Genomic DNA, 21,815 nt, shown 5'->3' on the forward strand with positions numbered 1-21,815 from the left:
GTTATTATGTCCATGTATGTTCTCCTCAACATGACTGAAATTAAGTCTATGAAATACCACAATTTAATTATGATTAAGAATCAATAATAGTAACAGATACAGGTACAGATGCACTGAACATTATGATTCTACATGCTCTGTTTAATTTATATATTCTTTTGAATAGTGTCTTTTAATGGAGTATTCAAAAATATTTGATACTGACAATATAGTGGTGTTGCACAGTAAATCCTGTGAAAAAGTACACTGCACTTTGATGATGCCTTCACTGGCCTCATGAACAGTGCCCACCCATGCTAGAAACTGTGTCATATCTTTGAAGTGGACATAGAGGATTTAAGTCATTGTAGAGAATGCCAGGCACATTACTTCAGGAAAGATAAACTCATAAAACCTGATCTGCTAGGTTCATTACTGTATAGCAGGCATCATATTTCATTTCGGTTGAAAAAATAAAAGAAATTATACTGAAAAAATGAAAGACTCTGGTAATTGCACTGCATTTTAAATAAACTTCCATTTGAAGAAACTCTTCTCATCAGCTGCAGTGTTTGCTACTAAATTTATATATACAATAATGCAAAAGATGAACTTCTACATTATAAAGCTCTAGAGATAATTGAAATGTAAATGTTAATACAGGCATCTTGTTTCTGAGATTCTAAACCTTCCTGATTTAGCATCTTTGAGCTTATTCCACTTAACCTAGTCTAGGTATAGTCAAGACACTTGCCTAGAAACAAGGTCAGCTAAAGACAAACCAACAGCACACCAGCTACTCTGTCCTAAGTGCTTGTGTGTATTCAGAGCTAATCATTCAGAATGAATGCTCTTACACATTTACCATACAGTAGCTAACATGTTAGTAATGTACTTATCAGAGTTTTTAGCTGCCTCTGTGGTCAGGAATATCTGTTACTATGAAATGTGCTCTATTCTAAAGGGGAGAGACAGAACACTGGCTCAAGTGATAGAGCAGCCTGAGTATTATCAGTAGCACTTGGGGTTTAACTGCATCTCTACTGAGCTAACAACACAAAGTAACATAAATACCACTAATTCAAGTTGCTTACAGATAACTGGCAGGCAAACTGGAGTTAGCTTCTCAACAGATGGAGTATTTTAGAGTTGAACATCATTTTTATGCAAAGGAAGATACTCACTAGTAAACCAACACCACAGACAAAAACAGAACACAGACATTCTGAAACTGTTTTCAAGTAACCTTACTTTGACAAAATAAGACAAAAAAATTTGTGATATCATGGTCTATCTTATATTTTTTTCTGCATTATTCCCTCCAATTAGTTACACTCCCTTAACTCCAAAACAAAATTAATGGGCTGTACAGTGAGGAGCAGAGTATCTGTGTGTGTCACAACTGTAATAGATACCTCTACAGAGCAATTGCCCACAGAGCCTGTCAGTAGTCTGAACACTGCTCAGCCTGCTGGAGACAGTACCTTTAAATTACTTTTCCAGACACAGAGTAATTTTTCTTGTTGCCTACATGCAACTGCCTTGTTATTTTCAATTTCCTTGCAATGTAAGGACAGTGATTCATTAGTTGTGGCAACAAACATCTGAGGGACTGCTAGATCAATTATTTGTTAATCTTTAGAGCATGATAGATGGGAATTAGTTCTTTGGAATTCAGATCAGAAGTATGCAATTCTGCATATACCTTAAGAGCTGTTCCCAGCCAAACCTAGCCAAATAAACAACCTGAATGCACATCAAGTGTGAATTCCTACATGATAGAGGAAAGTAATGATAACCCCAAGGAGACACAGCACAGAGAAAAATTTTATATTATTGCAGATATGAAAAAATATTTTTTTTTACTTTTAGTGAAATTATAGTCTCACTAAAAGTAGGCTGCTTTGGGTCATTTTGTGTGGGGAGAGATTAACAGCAGTCTTAAATCAGCTGAAAAAATGGGGAATTCTAGATGAATGGTGGAATGATTGCATATGCTTAGAATAAATAAGATTTCAGATTGCATGTAGCATCAACAATCAAAAGCTACTTCTGCAAGTCTCTTTTTAGAAGACAACTGGTATCAAATAGCATGTGTTTACTGAAAGTTTATGAAAAAGTAATTTATAAATGTTCATAGGACATGATTTAATAACAGGTAGCACTGCCTCGTACAAACACACTGACTGCTTGAAAAGTAATTCCTTATCCAGCATCATATCTCATGTTTCTTTTGCACAGATTACCTTGCAAAACAGGCTTCTGCAGGTATGCACTCCTTTGCAGGGCAATCTCTTATAAAATTGTCTCACACAGATAAATGAAATGAATGATTAGACCAGCATGACATGGACAAAGCCATTCCCAAAATAAGCAATTTGATCAAAGTGAAGCAGTTGGGCAAACTTACAGGAACCAGTTTCCAAAACCATTTGGTAGGAGACTTCATAGGAAGCAGTAGGAAAAAAGGATAAAAGCAAAAAGCAAAGGAAAAAAAAAAGGAACATTTTATCAGATTTCATAAATTACTTTTATAAAGCAATTTTCTTTAACATTCTCAGTTTTGTATAACAGTGAGTTGTAATTTAATGGCAAGCATAAGTGCACTGTAACCTCTGCATATTGAGCTAATTAGCAGCAATAACACTGGAGAAATATGTCTGCACTCTTTGTAGATCAACATTATCATTTTCCCACATGAACAGCTAAGATTGTCAGATCAATGCAGTTTTATGAAATGCTTTCACACATCTAATTGTACTCTACATATGCAATCCGACTGAAGAATTCATTTGAGACTTGAAGTCATGATATCACAAGTATCAAAATGAACTCCAGCAGCACACATGGGGAAGCAGGGAAGCTAAAGCAATGAAAAAAGGGATAAACACACTGTAGTACAGTACACCCAACTGCAGTGCAGCTTGTGTTAGTTTCTTCAAGCCAAACAGTAACATTCAACAATATTTTTAAAAAATCTTATGACAGTTTTCAGGACAACAAGAGGTACAGGCAGTTATATTCTTACAATGACAAATCACATTAGCATCAGCTGCATGATGTGCAATGACCTGAAATGTAGATGGAGTTTTGACTACTGGCAGAGGAATTATCAGAACTAATACATAAACCTCTAAACTCCTACACAAACAAAAAAATACTAATCTGAAGCACACTGATTTTTTTCTACTCTGGCATAATTCTTCTAGTATTAAGAATAAAAATATTATGTACCAGTACTATAAATACACACAGAAAATGTCACCACTCCATCAATTTCATTGTAGAAAAATAAAAAATCAAAACCACTACCAAAGTGCAGGAAACAATTTATTTTGTTTTTTAGAAGATAAATATTTTCTGGAAATGGTAAAAATGCAGTTTAAAGCTACCATGGAACAAACTGCTATGGAACCTTATTATTTTATGTAGTTGTTAAAATACTGTGCTTCTACAAAACCTTGAAAGCAACTGTAGTAATGATGCAGAGCTTTTATGGAAAAAAGCTATTGTGCACTAATGGGTGTGCAGTGGTAACACAGCTATTCTCAACATCCCTCTCCTCCATTTCACTGGATTGCAGCAGGAAAGAATCCCAAAGGCACTTAGAAGGAATCAACTACAAGATGCAGTGTGTGGCTCTGAACATTTCTGTTATACCCTTTACACAGGATTCACTTTCTCTTAATCTCACTAAAAAATAGTCAGTGTATGGAAACAAATTATCTTAATTTTCAACTGCAATCAGGAATACTAAAACCTATTATAAAGCAAGCTTTTGGCTAAATTGGCTGAGATCAGACCTAGGTTGCCTTTTGTTCTATTTAACACTTACAGGAACATTGTTGTTGCATTTATCAAAGTGCAGTGTATTTCAGCCCTGGAACTCAAAAAGTCTACCAATGTCTCTGTAATGCTAGGCTGAAGAAGTATTCTTTGGAAAAAAGCACACCTTTGTTTCAATTCTGAAGACTAGATCTCCCTAACAGTAACACCTCAAAACTAGTAATCCAATATATATTTTTATTTATTCACCTGGCTGAAACTGTGATTGAGATAACTATGAATATGCTTGAAAGGGGTAAAAGACTTTTAAAATTTAAATTCAAACATACCATAAGATTTATAAGTATACATTTTCTAAGGCTACATAAAGGAAAAGAGATTAAAGAAAAGCTGAAGTCTCTTGGATAACCTGGGAATTCAGTGGTTGTTGAACTGTCACTTCAGATCAGCAAGAATAAACTTTTTGCCCTGGAACTTCACAAGAATCAGTCACTATGAAACAAACTAAGCAGAGAGTCCTGACTGATTTCTTCCTAATGTTTTAAACAACAACAACAAAACCAAAATAAAATCCCACAAAACACCCAACCAACAACAACAACAAAAAAAAGCTGAAAGAACAAAATTGTCCCTCAGGTTGAGAGCCTGTGGTTTTACACTATGATTTATCACCCCTAACAAAAAGTTTGAAACATGGCTATGATAAATTTATTTCCACATAAACTCATCTTATGGTGCCAAACACAAGAGTCATGCTTTTCATTAACTGCTTGTTTCTGCTCTCTTCCTTGCACCATCATTTGTGTTCATGCAGCTGTGCACTGATTGGATCAAGAAGCTGATTCTGCTGCAAACTTTTCTTCTTGACAGGTTAGCTTTTGTAGCAGTGTGGATTTATGAAACATTAAATTCTAGTGGAAAGTGGAACTACAGTGTTAGTGGTTTACCTTCACACAAGAGGTTGCACTGTTTAAACTGATCTTACAGAAAGTTTGAGGAATTCAGGTACTTAAATGAAGTTACATTTGTTTCTCTCATAGGATTTGCATTTGACTTAAATCTGTTAAGACAGATTCAGTCGAAACCACAGAAGCAGACAGAAGAACAACATGTTTTTGGGAAAGCTCCAACTACACTGAAAACCAGCAATTTAACCAGTGCAACTGTACATTCACTACATATTATTCAGTGGAAGCCTGAAAATCAAAGCTATTTACTACCAAACTTGAAATCCTAATTCTGAAAAGAGATGCAGAGACTCTACCAGAAAAAGATGAGGTTACCACAAATCACCAGCTGATCAAGGTCCACAGAGGACTACCTGGAACTAAAAATCACACACACTCCTTCCTCTCTTATCTTCTACAGACAGCTAGTAGCAGAAGACAGGGAAAGAAAACAAAAGCAACCTCATAATCTGTTAATACCGATTTTATCTATCCAGACATAGAAAACAGGTATATCTTATAATTTGTAGTATCCAATAATCTGCATTTGATGTTTAAACCTTTTGTAAACGTAGAAATGTTCTCTTTGTTGCAAAAGATTGACCACAGTTCTATAACAATACAGTAACACAGTTTGGCAGGCTTGAGGGCTACTCTGAAATTATTTTTCAGAACTGATTAATTTGCAAATGTGTAACTGTAGGAAATGATGAAATTATTTTAAAATTTAGATGTTAACTTTGTTTCACCTTATAGGTACCTAATTTTCCTGCTTCTTGACCAGAAATTAAACCTAAAGAAGAGCTTTCCCTGTTGACTAGAATTATGTATTCTTCCCATGTTTGCTTGGTCATCTCTAATCAGCAGAAGGGGCATTCAGAATTTAAATTTGATTGCATGCAATGGACTCATCCAATGCATCTGCATCAGTTTTCCTTGTAAAGCCAGCATTCAGTACAATCCTCAGTTAAGAAATTCGGTGTTTAGTTGGGATGTTTCACATGTTTCTAAACCTCAGATGTTTGCATGCATGCAGTGACCATTACCTTTAGGAAGAGTAAGTGGAAACCTGGAAAATACTGTGAGACATATGACTAAAAGAAAAGCTGAGATACCAGAGCAATAAATTAACCATCAGTTGAACAGGTTCTCAAAGAAAACCTGGAGTTAAATAATCCTCATGCTAATACAGCCCCCAAGCACAGAATCTCTTATTCGACAACGTAATTTATGCAGCTGATTCCCTACTGAGCCAAAAAACATAACATACCTGGGAGAATAGTATCAAAAATTCAGTGTACAGAAGAGAGGGCTTTAAATATACATTTTTTCAATGATATGGCAACTGTTGCATTTTGCTTTTTTGCCAATGCATTTGTACCTTGGCTCTTCTGTTCTGTTACAGCTTCACAATTCATCCAAAACACCACAATACTATTTTTTGGGTAAATGTGTTATTCCCCTGAGTCCATTTACAGAATCAGTTACAGACTATATAAATCTTTCAATAATTGATTTTAAAATGTTGACAGTGAAGATAAATTATAAACTAAAAATTTTATCCTTTTACTCCTAATATAAGTTGCCAACTATAAGTGAAAATAAATATCACTGAATTTTTAAAAATCAGATAATCTTATGGAATTGCTCTGATAATAGTTTTCACTTTGATATATATTTGTTTATCATATTAAGACTCTCACGCAGTTTTGATTTTCAAAATTGCTCTCATCTTTCCAAGTGACCTACAAACCACATAAAACATCCTACTATTATTTTCAGGAAAAAGAAAAACCACTAGAGGACAGAGGAACACAAGTTATCTCTCTGGCCTCTGTTTACTTTGTATAATCTAAATTTGAGAAATGAACTTGCCAAGGACATCTTATTCTCTAGATTTCTATGCTACTATCACTACTGAACACAGTTCAAATTTTCCATGGCAGGGCGTATGCACCAGGGTCACACTATTATTGTAACAACTACCATTTTCTTTTGCTGAGTCACATTACCTTCATTGGCATTCCTTATATTAAAAAACCCCTACAAATGCAAAGATCTTCACTACACTCATGTTTTTTGAAGCTGAGCATTGAATCTAGGATGGTAACCTGCCACCCCCTCAGAGTGGCACTGAAAAGGAGGCAGCAGCTTAGGTGAGAGCAGGCCAGGCTGGGACGGAGGATTACAGCCTTGCAGCAGCTTGGAAATCTGCTCTGCATTCATGGGCAGGGATAATACCAAAGGTGTTCAGACTGATTACCAATTCTTCAGTAACAGTTATATCACAATAGGGTATAGGATCTTCCTGAAGCAAGGAATTTTACATACTCTGGAACTGTCTGCTATCCCTATGTTTTTGATGGGCATATAATGCTACTTAATTAACTGAGCTATGTAAATAAAAGAAAAAAAATCCTGTTAGGAAAGGGAATAAAACATAATCTGTTTTTATTTTATAGATAATAAAACCTGTAAGCAACCAGTATTTTGGATCATAGCCAGAGCAATCCTTCCCATGATATCACGTACAGATCTCTCTTTTGACATTCATGCAATACACAAGGAAAAACTATTAAAAACCATGAAAAAAAGTTCTGGTCTTTTCCATATCAGATCTATCAGGGGTTTTAATTCACTCAAAAGTAGTCATTATTCTTAAATTCCTTAGCACTAATGTAACAGATGTTTCCCTGCTATCAAAGATTTATTTGTCAGAAAGGACAACTGGCTATAAAAAGTGCAACACTGTTAGTTTTACTTTTAAATGTATATCTTCATGAAAGTGATAAAACTAATAACAAAATGAATACTACAAGTTTCCTTTCTTTAATAAGCAGTTAAAAGCTCAATGTCTGTTTACAGATAAATGCTCATTCTTGCTTAAAATATTTTAACTCCTCCACCTACCTTTTGACCTCCTGTAGATTCGGCACTGTGATGCTCTTTTAGTTTTTGCTCCTGTTCCATGATGTCTTTCAAATGCTCATTTACCTAGAGACAAAATAGTTCATTCAGTCATCTGTTCTAAGAAACAAGTCACAGAAATTAGAAGTTCTTCAAAAGGTCTATAAATCACGAACACAGAACTAAAGAGATAAACCAAACATTTCAGACTATAGCCCTGAAGCAAATGTCAGTCTTGGATGCAGTCTAAGGTCTTGTTAGCTTTACATTGTACAAACTAACCTTTCCCTTATTATGCTCAGTCACATTTGATTAACAGGGTATCCTTGTCACTTGATTTGATTATGCAGTGAAGGTAGATCACTTCAAGCAAGATGTGTTCAAACAAGCAGAATAGCTTTGGGTTTAAATCATGACAAAGTATACAATGAGATGACAACTTATAAAGAGCCAAGGAGAGACCCTTGAGCAGGCACTGTGACATCTCAACATGACAGTGACACCTGAGATGTCACGTGTAGTATATATTTCCAGCATTAATTTAGATTTCCCATTTATTTGGTCCACACATATTTAACTTATTTCTGTATGCTTTTCTTTTTCTATTCCATAAACAGCAGATGTAGGAACAGTCTGTATCAGAACAGTCCTGATATACCTACATACACAAATACACATCCTAGCCTCTCATCTCTAATTGAATCATACAGATAACAAAGAACACCCCAGCTTGCTTTTCCAGCATAAACTCATACCTTGTTTATCCAGTACATGACAGCATCCTCAATGTCATAGGGTACCTCTGTAGGCTGGAAGAAGGTTGAGTACTGCTGAGTGCATGCGATGACTTTCTCCACGCTGATCATCTCCACAGTGTAAGCCATCATGAGCGTGTCGATCATGGCCAAGTGAGCGCTCTGCAGTGACACACACCAACACTGATTAGTCTGCAAATCAACAGATCTTTCTTCTGTACTGCTTCTGAACATACCCACATACATGCAAAGACCAAAACTGTGAATGCTGTACGTTTTCTGTCTGGTTGTCAGTGTTAAATGAAAAGCTAATAAAAACAAATATAACAGACTTGGGAACACAGATCAAATTGCAAATTAAAATAATTTCTGTAAAAAACCCCCACCAAACTTAAAGAATTAAAAGTGAACAGAATAAGCAAGTTTAATGAATGATTCAAACATCACATCACTTTTAAGAGAGCTAATGAGATCTTTTAAATTTGTCACCATAGCAAAACCAAACCCCCCAGTCTGATCAATGTTATTTGTACTGGAACTAAAAGCTGGAACTTGGGGATTGCTAAACAAGCTTCATTGTCATGAAAATGCTGCATTAATATGTGAAAGTTCATCTATATTTAAAGTCTTAATCCAGGAAAAAGATGTGATTATACTAATCTTTAGTAAAAACCCAACAAAATGATAGAAAAACATCTCTTTTTCTTCTAGTAAACTAGTTATGTTATGCAGATGTAAGGTAGGTGCCACAGCTATAGGTACTCAACTAGGTTAAAAATAATGTATCTTCTGGGGTTATATATTGAAAGACAATGGCTATTTCACAGTTTGTAATAGTTCAAAATCAGCAAAGAATTCCCTCCCCCCCCCCAAACCCGACACAATAACAAAAAAAAAAGAGGATAACAAGGATTTACATTAGATCCTTGTGATTGAATAATAAAATGATGGTGGCTTTTAGAGGCAGTGCCTACAGCTAAACACATTTCCTTCTGCTTCATGATAAGAAAAACAGAAACAGCTAAGTATTAAGCAAGATTTCCCATGGATCAGAACAATTTCCAAAGACAGTATTTTTAAAACACTATCTTTAAACACAGCTCACAAAGACCCCCAACACTTGTTAACACCACCACTTCAATACTATAAAAAATCTTCATACAAACATCTCACAAGGTAGCTGCAACAGCCCTGGTAACAGCAATGAACAACATGAGTCACACAGCAATATGCCATCTAATCATCACAGCGAAGGTAGTTCATGCACATCACTTATTTCAGAATTCACAGCAGGAAAAAGAACAGATCCAGACTCTGTGCTCCTCTTAGTGTTTGTGTCATCAATGGAAGTGATCGTGCTGACCTCAGAGGCAGGCAGCAGCATGTACTGCTTTTTTTAAAGCAGTTAATTTGCTTTGTTTCACAAAGAAGGCAAACTACACCTATAAGACATTCACAAAACTGAAGCTGACAGCCAACATTCCTGGGACAAGCCTGGACCCTGGGTATGGCCTGAGAGCCCTGTGGGCCACAGAGTCCATCTCTGCTCCCGGCAGCAGCACAGCTGGGCAAGGAATCAGCACCTCCTCCTCCTCCCTGCTGCCACCACTGATGGACTCTGAATAAATTCCTTCCACCGCTGTTTTTATGCCTTAGGAGCTTATCTACAGCCCTTTATGGACAAACACCGATACAAGCTCCTAGGTGAATGAGGGCAGGTGCTGGGCAGCTGAATCTTGCCACTCAAAGTATATCAGAAGGGAAAGGGCATTGCCTGTGTGCAGCCTCATGAGGAGCCTGCAGCCCAAGGTGCAGAGCAGCAATGCTCTACAGGGATGCAGGAGCCACTCCTTTGCTGGCCCAGCAGTGCAGTGCAGTTCAGAGGGAGGTCCAAATCACACAAGTATCACATAAACTGTGAGTACAGTCCCCCAGATCCTTGTGGGGGATTGCAGAGCCTAGGACAGCCATACAAACCCATGCAGTTCTGGTAGGAGTTCCCAGCAGACTGGTGAAAGGTAGTTTAGCATATGCAACACACAGCAAAGAAGGGAAGATTTGGATCATCTCTGACACCTGGGGTCACTGCTCTAATAATCTTTCCTTGCTACATCTTGCCTAGTCTGAATGGCACCTGGTTTAAAACCTTGTGCTATTTTCAGACTGTTTTCAGAGCCTTCCCCCAGAAATAAAAAGGAGACATTAAAACAGCAAGAAAATGCTGGATTTGCTTTTTAAGAGGAGGTAGTGCACAGAAATGTGTTTTCCAGCCAGATATAAGAGTGACCTCATAGAGAATGCTACTGCTAGGAGCCATCGAGGCTGATCACACTGCCTGCTGCACAAGGGATTTCCTGCCACCCTTTACTCCCTGCCTGTGGGAAGGACTGCTTTCCATGTGAGGTCTGACAACCAAGGGAGCTCCCAGAGGTGTGAAAGCAGCATCTTCTTGTCCAGCTGTTGATCCATGAGTAGTGCTCTGGCTACTACACCAGTGCTCTGAGAGCAGCCTGCAAGAAAAACCAGCACTGAACTCCTCAGAGAGAGCTTAGTAACCTTCACCTCCCCGGCTGGATCATCAGCTTCTCTGGAAAACACAAAGTGTTTTTCTCCAGAAAATCCTACTAAGTAGATTGCCAGTGCAGAGAGAAAGACACTGAAGTGTTGCTAGAACTGACAATATGCTCAACACATTACAAATACATTATAAAAAGTAAATTATTTACAATTAGTTAACTGAGTCTCATTTTCAATGCTTCTAGTGAATCATTAGTGAAGTGCAAACAACTTAAACAAACAGAGAGAAGAATGACCTTAGATAATAATTTGTACTATCAAAACTAAGTGTAATAAACTTTTACCAACACTGTGATCCATGTCACAATCTTTATTGCTTGCATACAAGCAATCAAATATAAGCATCTTCAGTCTCAGAAGTGACTCCAAGTTATTTTGTTTATAATCCAGGCAGGACACTCAAAAGACTTTTAAAAACCAGTAAATAATGAAAAGAAGAAGGAATATCATCCTGAGAAACAAACAATGCATTGTCACTTTTTTTAGCTAGCAAAAAATCAAACTTTTGATTTTGTAAATAGTTTCTTTACTACTGAAAATATTTAAAACTAATAACATATATGGATTTTTTTTTATTCCCCTAAAAATTGCAAGCAACCAAATAAACATATAGGATAACTTACATCTAAAATAGCTGTTTGTTTAGTTTGGTTTGTTTGCTGGGTTGCTTTGTAAAGGAATTACAAAAAGAACAATAAAACTATTTAATTGCACATAAAGCCCTACTGGTTTTCTTCCATTTATTCTGGGAAGAGCAGACAAGCTGCATTCTTTTACATATCTTCATTCACTGTGCTCAAAAAAGAAAGAGTAAACTAAAAACTGCACTACAAAAATAGCATCCTACTCTTCCAAATACAGGTTTTGTCAACATAATTGCTGAAGTTCTGTAAAAAATCCCAAGTTTTAAGAAATTTTGTTGATAGTAATAATGTTCTGATTTTTTTTTTGCCTCTCTAACTGAGCAGCATATTTTAGGTACAGCTAAAAAAATCAAGAGGGAGTGTTCACTTTTGCTAGTCAGATCTGCAGTTATGAGTAAATTATGCAAGGAAGCAACATTTTATATCTGAGGGAGAATCAGAAACCACTTTGAGCTGGGCAGAAACCGAGAGCAGCCGCTCAGCAATGTCCTCTTCCTCCAGACAAACCTGGACACAATGCCTGAAGGAAGTGCCCAGGAGCAGCTGACAATTGGGATGAGCACAGTACATTAAATGTTGGTATTTCCTCTGAGGTGGCACCATTCACATACACAGCCTAGGAAACCCAAGGAGGATTTTTATGCTGTCAAATACCTCCCACATCCAGAATTGCAGCAAGGCATAAATAAAGATGTACAATTCCAAAAAAGAAAAATAATTTTAGAGGAATAATTTTAAAACCCCCCACACGGTAACATAAAATTATACAAAACCATTAGAGAAATATCTTTTTAAAAAGTCAAGATCAACACAGCAGCATTGAACAACACAGGAAATAATACACTTTTCCCATAAGTGTTATGTATAGATTTGGTTTATGTCAATTCTAAAAACCATTTTTTCCCTTGATTGCTTCACTATAATGGTGCAAAGTAATAAAGCCTTAAATAGAACACAAAAATATATTAAAAAATACAAAATGCTAGATTCTTAGAGGTATTTTATTTTCTAAGACATAAATGTGCTTTTGTCTTCCCCAGCTACAGCCTGCAAAGAACACAAGAGTTTTAACTTACTAATCTTAACAATCTCATGTAATTACTGGTTAGTTTCTGCCCTGTAATGTAGGTTCCACAGCTTTTCATTCTACTGCTAAATAGTTCAATAAGAAGCTTACTGAACTGCAGAAGAAATATTATTCTGAGCATGGCTGCTAATGCTTTCCTGTCTGCCTAACATTTGATTAGAGAGCTTCCTTCACCTCCATTGAAGAACTGAAAACAACTTCATTAAAAAGTGCACTAAGCAAAAGGTGTATATGATACTGTACACACAGATACTTAGGGATATATACCACCAATTACAGACAGCTACTACATTGTGACCTGCTTCTAAGGATATCTCTTATGTTCCATTAAATGATACTCAGGTCAGGAGCTCCCTTTTTAACTCCTCTTTAAGAAAAGTATAGACAAACCCATTTCCCACTACAGTACTTGAAGAAAGGGGAAGAAAGAAAACAGAGAATATAATCATTATCCTCATGCTAAATAGAAATAAGTAATTAATTCACTCTTTCCTGGAGAATTTTCTTGTAATAAAAGTCCCATACACTCACTACACTTTGGAGAAGAGATATGATCTTTGACAGACTGGCTTTTGTAAATGGAAATACATTATTGCACAACAAATACATATATTTCTAGCTAAATTCACTAAAGATTTTGCCTCAACTGGATCAGGCACTTGAGCAAAGAACACAAGAGATCATCTCCTTACATTTAGCTGGGAGAATTTTTCCATCTCCCTTGCTTCAGTAGTTAGCATGTAACCAACTTCTTCTGCCTCCTGAAAACAGAGGTTTGGATCCAGGTACTTTTCACATTCCAGTAAAAAAACCAGTAATTCCAAGGGATTCATGAGAATTACTCTGATTACCAAGAATATAGATGGAATAATCACTGTAGGACACATACTTTAGGAGAAAAGGTAAAACCAAGACTTGCTCATATCCATGGTAAAAGAGAGAGACTAATAGCAGGTGAGTATGGGCTTAAACATGCAGCAAAGATGTGCCCAGAGCACTGTCAGGATCCCATTACACACCACTCTAACCCACACCTGGGCACCCAGCTTCCTTGCAGGTTCTGTGAGCAACAGTTTGAGGAGCCTGGCTAGCTTAAGCCTCCAGGCCCCTTTCCCAGAGACTCTCCCAAGTCTCAAATCAATCTGCTAGCATAGGGAGATATCATCAAAACTCCAAGTCTCAACTAAAAATTGCAGAATTCCAGCTCAGGGAAAGTACAGGCCAATGCCTAAATACTGCAAGAGGTGAGGAAGGAATTAATGAGCAGAGCCAATAGGTGATAACTCTATTACAAATTTCAAAGCTATTACTTCATTTGACCATCATTTTTACAACAAAATGAAGACAATTTTGATGCTAAAAAGGAAATAAGTTCTAAAATATTTCAACCAAGAAAATGGAGCAGTCTGAAGTAGTCAGTTCTGCTCTGTTTGATGATTTTTGGATGCAATTCTTCTCTAGCCTCACACAGTACTTAGCACAACCCTAAAATAAGCCCAACTGTCAAGTTAGTCTTGTCCTGCAAGGGAATGATCATGCTGAATTACCTCCTTGCTGCATTGCCACGAAGAACAAGGGCTTGACTCTCACAGGATGCTTACTCAGCAAGAACAGGCTTTACTGAGTCATCCTAAGCTCCTTGAGACAGGTTCAGCAACACAGAAGGAATGGTTTTTGCTTTCAGTATTTTTATAGCCTTCTCTATTTGGTTAACTTTTAAAATTTAGTAACCTATTATATGAACATATATATTAAGAAATCATTGTTGGGCTGACTATACACATCTGACACAGGAAACATAATTCACTTCTATAAAAAGGATTTCTCAGTTACAGATATTGGCTGTGTTAAGCATTTTGATAGCACTTATAAGCTTGACCTAAGATTTCCTCATAATGCTTGTTAGGGAGCTTCATATTTGATTTACTAACTCAATCCTAACTAAATACTAAATACTAAATATAATAAACAGAGATTCCCACATTTTCTGGATGACATAACCAAGCGAGACTTTGACCTACTTCAGGGCACCGTGAAACAAAGTACCTGCACAACACACACTGGAATCAAGAACCACCAAATGGTGTTCATCTCATTATTTGAATTTTGACTTATTTTATAGTTTCACATGACCTACTTTGAATTTTTTACATATACTTAGCAATTGCAAGTTGCCTGTTCTTATTTACCGGGAGAACCAAGCACCTAATGGTAAAAACCACAAAGGCACTTCAGTGTCTTTATGCTAAGTACTCCAAGTTTTAAACATAAATACCGATAGTTAGATAGTTTAAACTAAAGTAAGAAAGTAACACAGTATAACTGGTAAGACAGTTATACAAATAGCAATAGCATCAAATTTCCCAGAGGACTTTGTTTTTGCAGGTAATTTGGGATTTTCCTAGAACATATTGTCAAATCCTGTCCAGACGAAACAACTCAAAAATCTCTTACAAAAATGACTCATGCACATTGTCTCCTTGCTCTTATGCTGGTTCAAACCAAGAACAAGCAGTAATTGTATTAAATATAATCTGAATTTCTTATTTTCACAGCAAGCTCTGCTACTCTTTGAAGAACACAAGAGTGGGAAAAAGAAAAACAAGGCTTTGTCTTATCCATATATCAAAAAAAAAGTAGTTCCCTCTTCCTGACCCACTCATACCTGCATAGGAATGACATTAAAACCACCGGTTTGACTTCTCTGGCAGCTCAGCTAACACCTGCAGAGGCACTTATCACCAAGAAGCATCAAAGCACATTCATCTCAGAACATCTGCTGAAGGAACCCAGCCTTAGCAGTGCTGGAGAACTACCACTTCCTCATGGACAAGGAGGAGCTGTGGCAAGACAAGGCAGATTTCTACAGAACTTGGGGTGAAGAGTTCAGGGTTGGGGGACAGATTGGGTTCTATTGTATAGAAGTATGTAAGAGGGGAAGTTCGGCAAATAGAGAAAGAGGCAGAGGCCCCAAAATAAAATTAATGTGTAGTGCTGAGGCATTAATCCATGGAGATGAGACTGGAAAAGGAAACAGGGATGTCTTCTCCAGTGCATGAAGCCCTGAGCCTCAGCATCCTGCAAGCCCCACTGACAAAGCCTCCCTGTGCCACAGCTCAGTGTGGGGTCAGAGCAGACTACTGCTGAAACTTTACAGCACACACTTCTAGTTCATCTGTTTGACCGTGAAATACTGACAGCCAGTTCTGAATGGCAGCTTTTTAGCCCAGGTAACTGATATCAGATGCTTTCTGACTTACCTGCATTTCAGTTTTGCCTTTTGTTTTTTTAAATCAAATTAGTTAGTTACTCACACCCTTTATCTCACAATCCTTAGAAGGTTTTAAGACTTGAATGAATGTAAAATGCCCATTTGATAAAAGGCATGCAATCAACTTGATATTACAGCAGTGATTTATTAAAAAAACACCTAAAGTAATACAAAGCATGATATTTCACATAATTCTCAACATTTAACAAATCTACAGCCTTGGTTTCTGATGAACTGAATTGTAATAATGAGCTTTTCTGCATATAGTACTAATGATGCTTTAATTGCAGTGATGAATAGTACAATATACTGGTTTGTTCAATTAATCTGTTTCAGGAACTGAACTCTCAATATCATTATGCTTATAAAAAAGGTAAACAAAAATACTGCTTTTCTACAAGAGAGGAGATGACGTTATCTGTGGTTCTTCCCTTATTTCTCAAACTAAATGAGGATCAAAGTAGGGTCAAATTATCATTGGGAATCTCCAGCTGAATTCCACACAGTTCTGGGGCTGGCCTGCCAGGGTATGTTTTTAACTGCTACATTCTACTCAGTTTCCTCAGGAAATGTGCCTCCCAGCTGGAACTTGTGTGAGACACTTGTCACAATATAAAACTGGAAATATGGACTTAAATTCTCCAGGAAGGCATTTTAAGAACAACTTCAGTTATAAACAAGACATTTGGGTTGTTTTGTTGCAAAAACCCTCTTTGTTTTTGAGAGTTACCATCCTTCTTGGTCCAAATTTGTATTTTTATAATGTATGGAGGAAATGTGTATTATTCAGCACCTTAGATACAGAAAAAAAACAATGTAGTATTGAAGAGGCTTAATGCCTCTGACATGTAAGCATCCAAGACCTAGAGACAACTTCATTCTCTCATGTCAAATATAAGCATATTTTTACAAAACTGCTGCTGAAGAACCTCCAAAAAGCTTCTGTGGTTTTTGTTAAATTGCTGATACACAAAAATCTATTTTAAACATGAGAATCTTTGTTAGGCTTAGCTTTCTTTGGTAATCTAGCAAAATATTGGCTTAAGAAATCAAAACATCTATGTTCATTTCAACATGCTATCTTCAAAAAGAAGAAAACTACTTTCAATTTTTACGTGAGAACATAATATGAAATCTTCCTGCATTTGCATATGAACAGGCTCCTGATAATTTCCTTGCTGTTTCATTATTAACCATACAAGGGAAAAGAAATAAGGTCATCACATTCATTACTGTAATGGCAATTACATTAAGGATAGGAGTTATTTGGCCTTTTTTCCAAAGGTTTTTAAGAATACCACATTTATAGACCATAACACAGCACAGTAAGACATGAGAGGGAAACTGACCCGGACAAAAATTTTCTGCTAAAATAACAGCCAAGGTCCAAAGAAATTTCCTAGTCTACTCCTTTAAGTGAACCCTATCAGCAGTGTTAAATAATTAAAACAGACACACAAAATTATACTGATCACAAGAAATCTGTTTCTCTACGGCTTTTAATGTAGTAAAACCTTGCAAGTGACAAGCTGCTGACTAATAGCATTACTAAATCAGACAGCTGACCAACATTTTTTCATCTACTTATTAAAGGATTAGGACAGGCCAGCCCCAACAGGGGCTGCTAAACAAGGATATGGCCTACAGTGATGTTATAGCAGAAGTATGAAAAGGTACTTCATGGTTGTTTCAAAATATTCAAAAGTGTTTCCACTTGTTTGGTTAATCTGGACTAAACACCAAACTTTAGGTCAGACTTTGAACCTCTGAAGTAGAGTATGGGCTCCTCAGAGAAAGACTCTTACATATGCACACACAGGTGTAAAACAATTCTTTACTGTAAACTTCAAGATCTGTTCTTTCATTGTTCAAAGCAACTGTACTAAGGAATACACTTGATTCCTAAGAAAGAGCAATCTGTGTGCCCTCATAGAGATCACGCTGTACCAATAATCCTTTTTAATAGATTACTTGGACCGAGGATGTGTCCACTTCATCTACTGCAGCAGATTTTTGCAGGACATCTGGCAGTAGTCTCCATCACATAAGCTTCTGCTAAGCACAGGGTCACAGCCAGGCTCTGTCTGCACCAGGAACTGCTGCAGACCAACAGGAGCAGATTGGTGCCCAGGAAAGAGTTGTGTTGAGGACAGCACACCTACAAGAAGGACTGCAGTTGCCAAGTATCACTACTTTAAAAAAAATCTGGAATTCAAGCAGCATGCTAATAAGGCAGTGGATTGTCTTTCTATCAGTGTTTCACAAAATTGGGAAGATCGGTGACATAGTAACTAAAGCTTTTCTTGAAAGTTCCTTTGGTAAAGGCATGAAAAGTGGTTATCAATATGATATCATCTTCAGGTACAATTTCTTAAAGAAAACTTTCTTTTGAAAAATGAAATAGGAAATTAGCTTGTAGCCTATGCACAAAAAATATTAAAATGTTTTACCCAAAGAATTAAGATAGAACAGGAGACCCCTGTGAACTAGAGGCTACTTCTTAGTTAACTGGTGAGCAAAGTAAAACAGTGCCCACTCTCATCCTTCTCAAGTATCTGTTTGTGAACCAGAATTTTCAGGGTATGGAAATGAATTGGAAAAATCTCCTTCCTCCACCTCTCTTTGGTAATGAAGTAACTGCCAGTTCATAAGTCTTTTTAAAGATTAAAACAATAAACCACACGATCATGTTCTCATTCCTCATGCTTTTTTGTTTTATAATGTTATTATTCCAGGACCTGTTGCATAATTAGTAGCTCTTGAAACAGTGAAGTCAGATGCAGCAGTAACTTATTCACATTGTAGTAAACAACCATTTTCTTAGGCAAAATATCCCTCCTCCTATTCTCCCTGACTAAGGCAAGCTGAGTAAAAGAGCGTGGAGAGAAATGAAACAAAACGGAGAAACCAGCTGAAGAGAAAATCACAAGGCAGAAATGGGAAAACTGCTAACTCCTATCCTTTTATTTTCTAAATAATTACTTAAGATGGCAATAACTAGATTGTAAGTATTTTCTTTGCTTACAAGAATACCAATAAGTACCAAAAGTATTATTTAAAACCTTGTGCTACAAGCACAAGATATGTCATTGCATGCTGGCCAGAAACCACACAAGCCCTTCACAAGATGAAACCTTTCCTTTGGCAAAAGCAGTGAGCCCCATAAATGAACCTCACCTTGTGAATTGGAAAGAAGAGGGAAGATGAACAGAGGGAAGGAGCTGGGAAGTATTTTATAGCTGTCCTTAAACAATGGATTCAGAGATCACTGGCTATAAACATGAATAGTACCCACAGTGCCATGCAAGGATCAGTGCAGGCCCTGTGCAAGATTCAGGCAGTTCCACTGATTCTCAGCATTGTTTCATCAGCCAAAAGTGTAAAACCACTGAACAAATATCTCTGCTGGCCAGTCTGGCTGTTGAACATTTGGAGGAACTGAAAACAGGGGTTTTTTTGGTGAGGTGGAAAAGAAGCTGGTATAAGCATTGAGGAATGACAGCAAGCCAGGCCAAAATCCCTGGAGAGGTACTGCTGCAAGGACTCAATTGATGGTTTTTGCGACTGGACTGAGTAAAGCAAAGAAAAGTAGAAATTGTTTTCCTTTTTTTTTTTTAATTTCTAAATGCCTTATTTTGCTCTGTGTTTCATGTCAGTGGGTTGTTTGGGTTTTTTCCAAACCTCCTTCTCATTAAAATTAGAAACTGCCTGACATCTGTTCTTTCTTTTCAAGCATCCAAACTCTGAAATCCCATAATCCGTAAATGGGAAAGGACGATTACTGAGAAACTTGGCTGAACTACATGTGAGACACATTATGGGACATTTCAGCAATCAATTTAAAATCATTGGCTTCAAGTGTGTTATTTCAGAATTGCAGGCAGTATCTGTAACTTATGTTACCTAAAATACCCAAAGGAAAATGTTATCAAACAGAAGAAGCTGGCTGTCTGCATAGGCAAGTCAATCTGTAGTATTTGAAAAAGAAAAAAAATCAATACTGTGATAGAACAAGATGGAATGGGCACTATTAGGAAAGCTGGTATGCAGTTCTCACTGAAGAAGAAATATCACAAGACATTGGTCACAGCTAACAGACAGGATATATTTCATTATCTACCTGATCATCCAGACATATGACAGGCTCAAATCAGTAAGCAATTTTGCCAATGAAAATTCTTACAGTACACATTAACATATTATAGATATGAAAGACTGTGCAGAACTTTATATTGAACATGAAAATTTGTCAATATTTTGAAATGTACTTCAAAACATAGTTTAGATAATTTAGGATTTGCTTAGAAATGTTAATTATTCATACTTAGACACAGAACAGTTGCTATTTTCAGATGTATTCCAAATTATGATTATTTCAAGTTTTGTGCTGGATACATATGGACACACATCAAGCAAGGCAAGAGGTACTATAAAAGCCCAAGAATGAACCCAGGCCAGAAGAATGCCAAACCTACAGGAGAATGTACACATGGTTTCTCCCTAAACAAATGGCTCTGTGGTATTTTAGCTTCCAGTAAATAATGTGTACTCTATGTATATAATGCAGCTACAGTGGATATATTGATTTAATTCATTATTTTATTACCCCATGACAGATTAAAGGTGTGGGTATAGACCTGGGGTATCTCATGAGTGAAAAACTACTTCACAATCTTATAGTTATTGATGGAGAACAATCACATATGCACCTGTAATCCTCACTTAAATAAAGTTTCACTTCGGAAAGACAATTTTATATGTTCAAATGGCTGCAAAGAAAAAGGACAAATACAAAAACTATTAGGATAAACTGTCAAGAATATTCATATTAGTACCCATACTTTCTGTTGTGTCTAGAACTCTTCCCATTCATCCTCTTTGCACTTGGATGCAAAACAAATACTAACCATCAAAGAGTGTATGGTGCAATACCTGCTACATCATTTGGATAGTTCAAAAGGCATTATCAAATCCAAACAAAAGTAAAAGCTTAATACAAGTTGCCCATACTGAAGAAAAACCAAGAGAAAACAAAATCAGTTTTGCATGTCCAGAGAAGAAGCACAGAGAGGCTCAACCAGAGCAGCTACTACAGACAAGAGGAACATGACCATCCCTCACTCCTTTCCTTCCATTACAGCCTGCAAGTCCCTTGTGCCAGGGCAGGATGTGCAGACCCCAGCAGGACGGGTGCTCCCAGCTCCGTGCCTCAGGCAGGCTGAGCAGCACAGTGTGCTGGGTGCTGGGACAGGCTGCAGCAGGAGGCCCTGGGAAGAGAGAGGGGCTGCTCAGACCCCCACTGCACAGCCACACTGACCTCCCTTACCAATGCAGGGTGCCCCCAGCCAGGGAACAACTCAGTGCTCTGACTCTGTGATTCAGGAGGCTGAACAAATGCTTTATTAAGCTACATTATATCACACATACAACATTATAACTATACTACTGAAAACCTGTGACTGTCTGCAGACAGTCAGGACAGCTTTGACCCAACTGGCCAATCAATCCAATCAACCCTGTCCAATTAACAAATCACTCTCCATAACACAACCCACAATCTCCATAACACATTCCACATGTGCCAAACAACAGGAGCAGCAAGTAGAGGCAAGAATTGTTTTCTCTTCTTCTCTGAGTTTCTCACTGCCTTCCCCAGGGAAAATCCTGGGAGAGAGAATTATGTCTCTTTCTGTTCAGAGAATGTGAATACCATACTACCTGAAAGCTACAATGATGAAACGATGCAAAATAAAGAAAGGGCATGGTAATAGTGATTCTTCAAACTTTTTACTCGGGTACTCTTTAAAATACTTCTAATAATTGATTAACATGACCTTTGCAATGACTTTTGAATTAATCCCT

At 37.1% G+C, this 21,815-nt stretch overlaps 1 protein-coding gene across 4 annotated transcripts in view; it reads right to left on the reverse strand.

Moving 5' to 3' along the window:
* The window catches only part of CAMSAP2 (calmodulin regulated spectrin associated protein family member 2), an 80,149-nt gene that overhangs the window by 30,916 nt on the left and 27,418 nt on the right, over positions 1–21,815 (reverse strand). For 2 of the 4 annotated variants that reach the window (XM_066555274.1, XM_066555275.1), the window contains exons 3-5: positions 8,375–8,536; positions 7,623–7,706; positions 2,390–2,422 (exon numbers count right to left, since the gene is read on the reverse strand). In XM_066555274.1, coding sequence (XP_066411371.1) covers positions 2,390–2,422; positions 7,623–7,706; positions 8,375–8,536 — 279 coding nt within the window. The remainder of the gene's footprint in view (positions 1–2,389; positions 2,423–7,622; positions 7,707–8,374; positions 8,537–21,815) is intronic. The other 2 variants (XM_066555276.1, XM_066555277.1) reach the window with 1 other exon arrangement.

This window comes from Molothrus aeneus, chromosome 9 (assembly GCF_037042795.1).
Source record: "Molothrus aeneus isolate 106 chromosome 9, BPBGC_Maene_1.0, whole genome shotgun sequence".
Lineage (NCBI taxonomy): Eukaryota > Metazoa > Chordata > Aves > Passeriformes > Icteridae > Molothrus > Molothrus aeneus.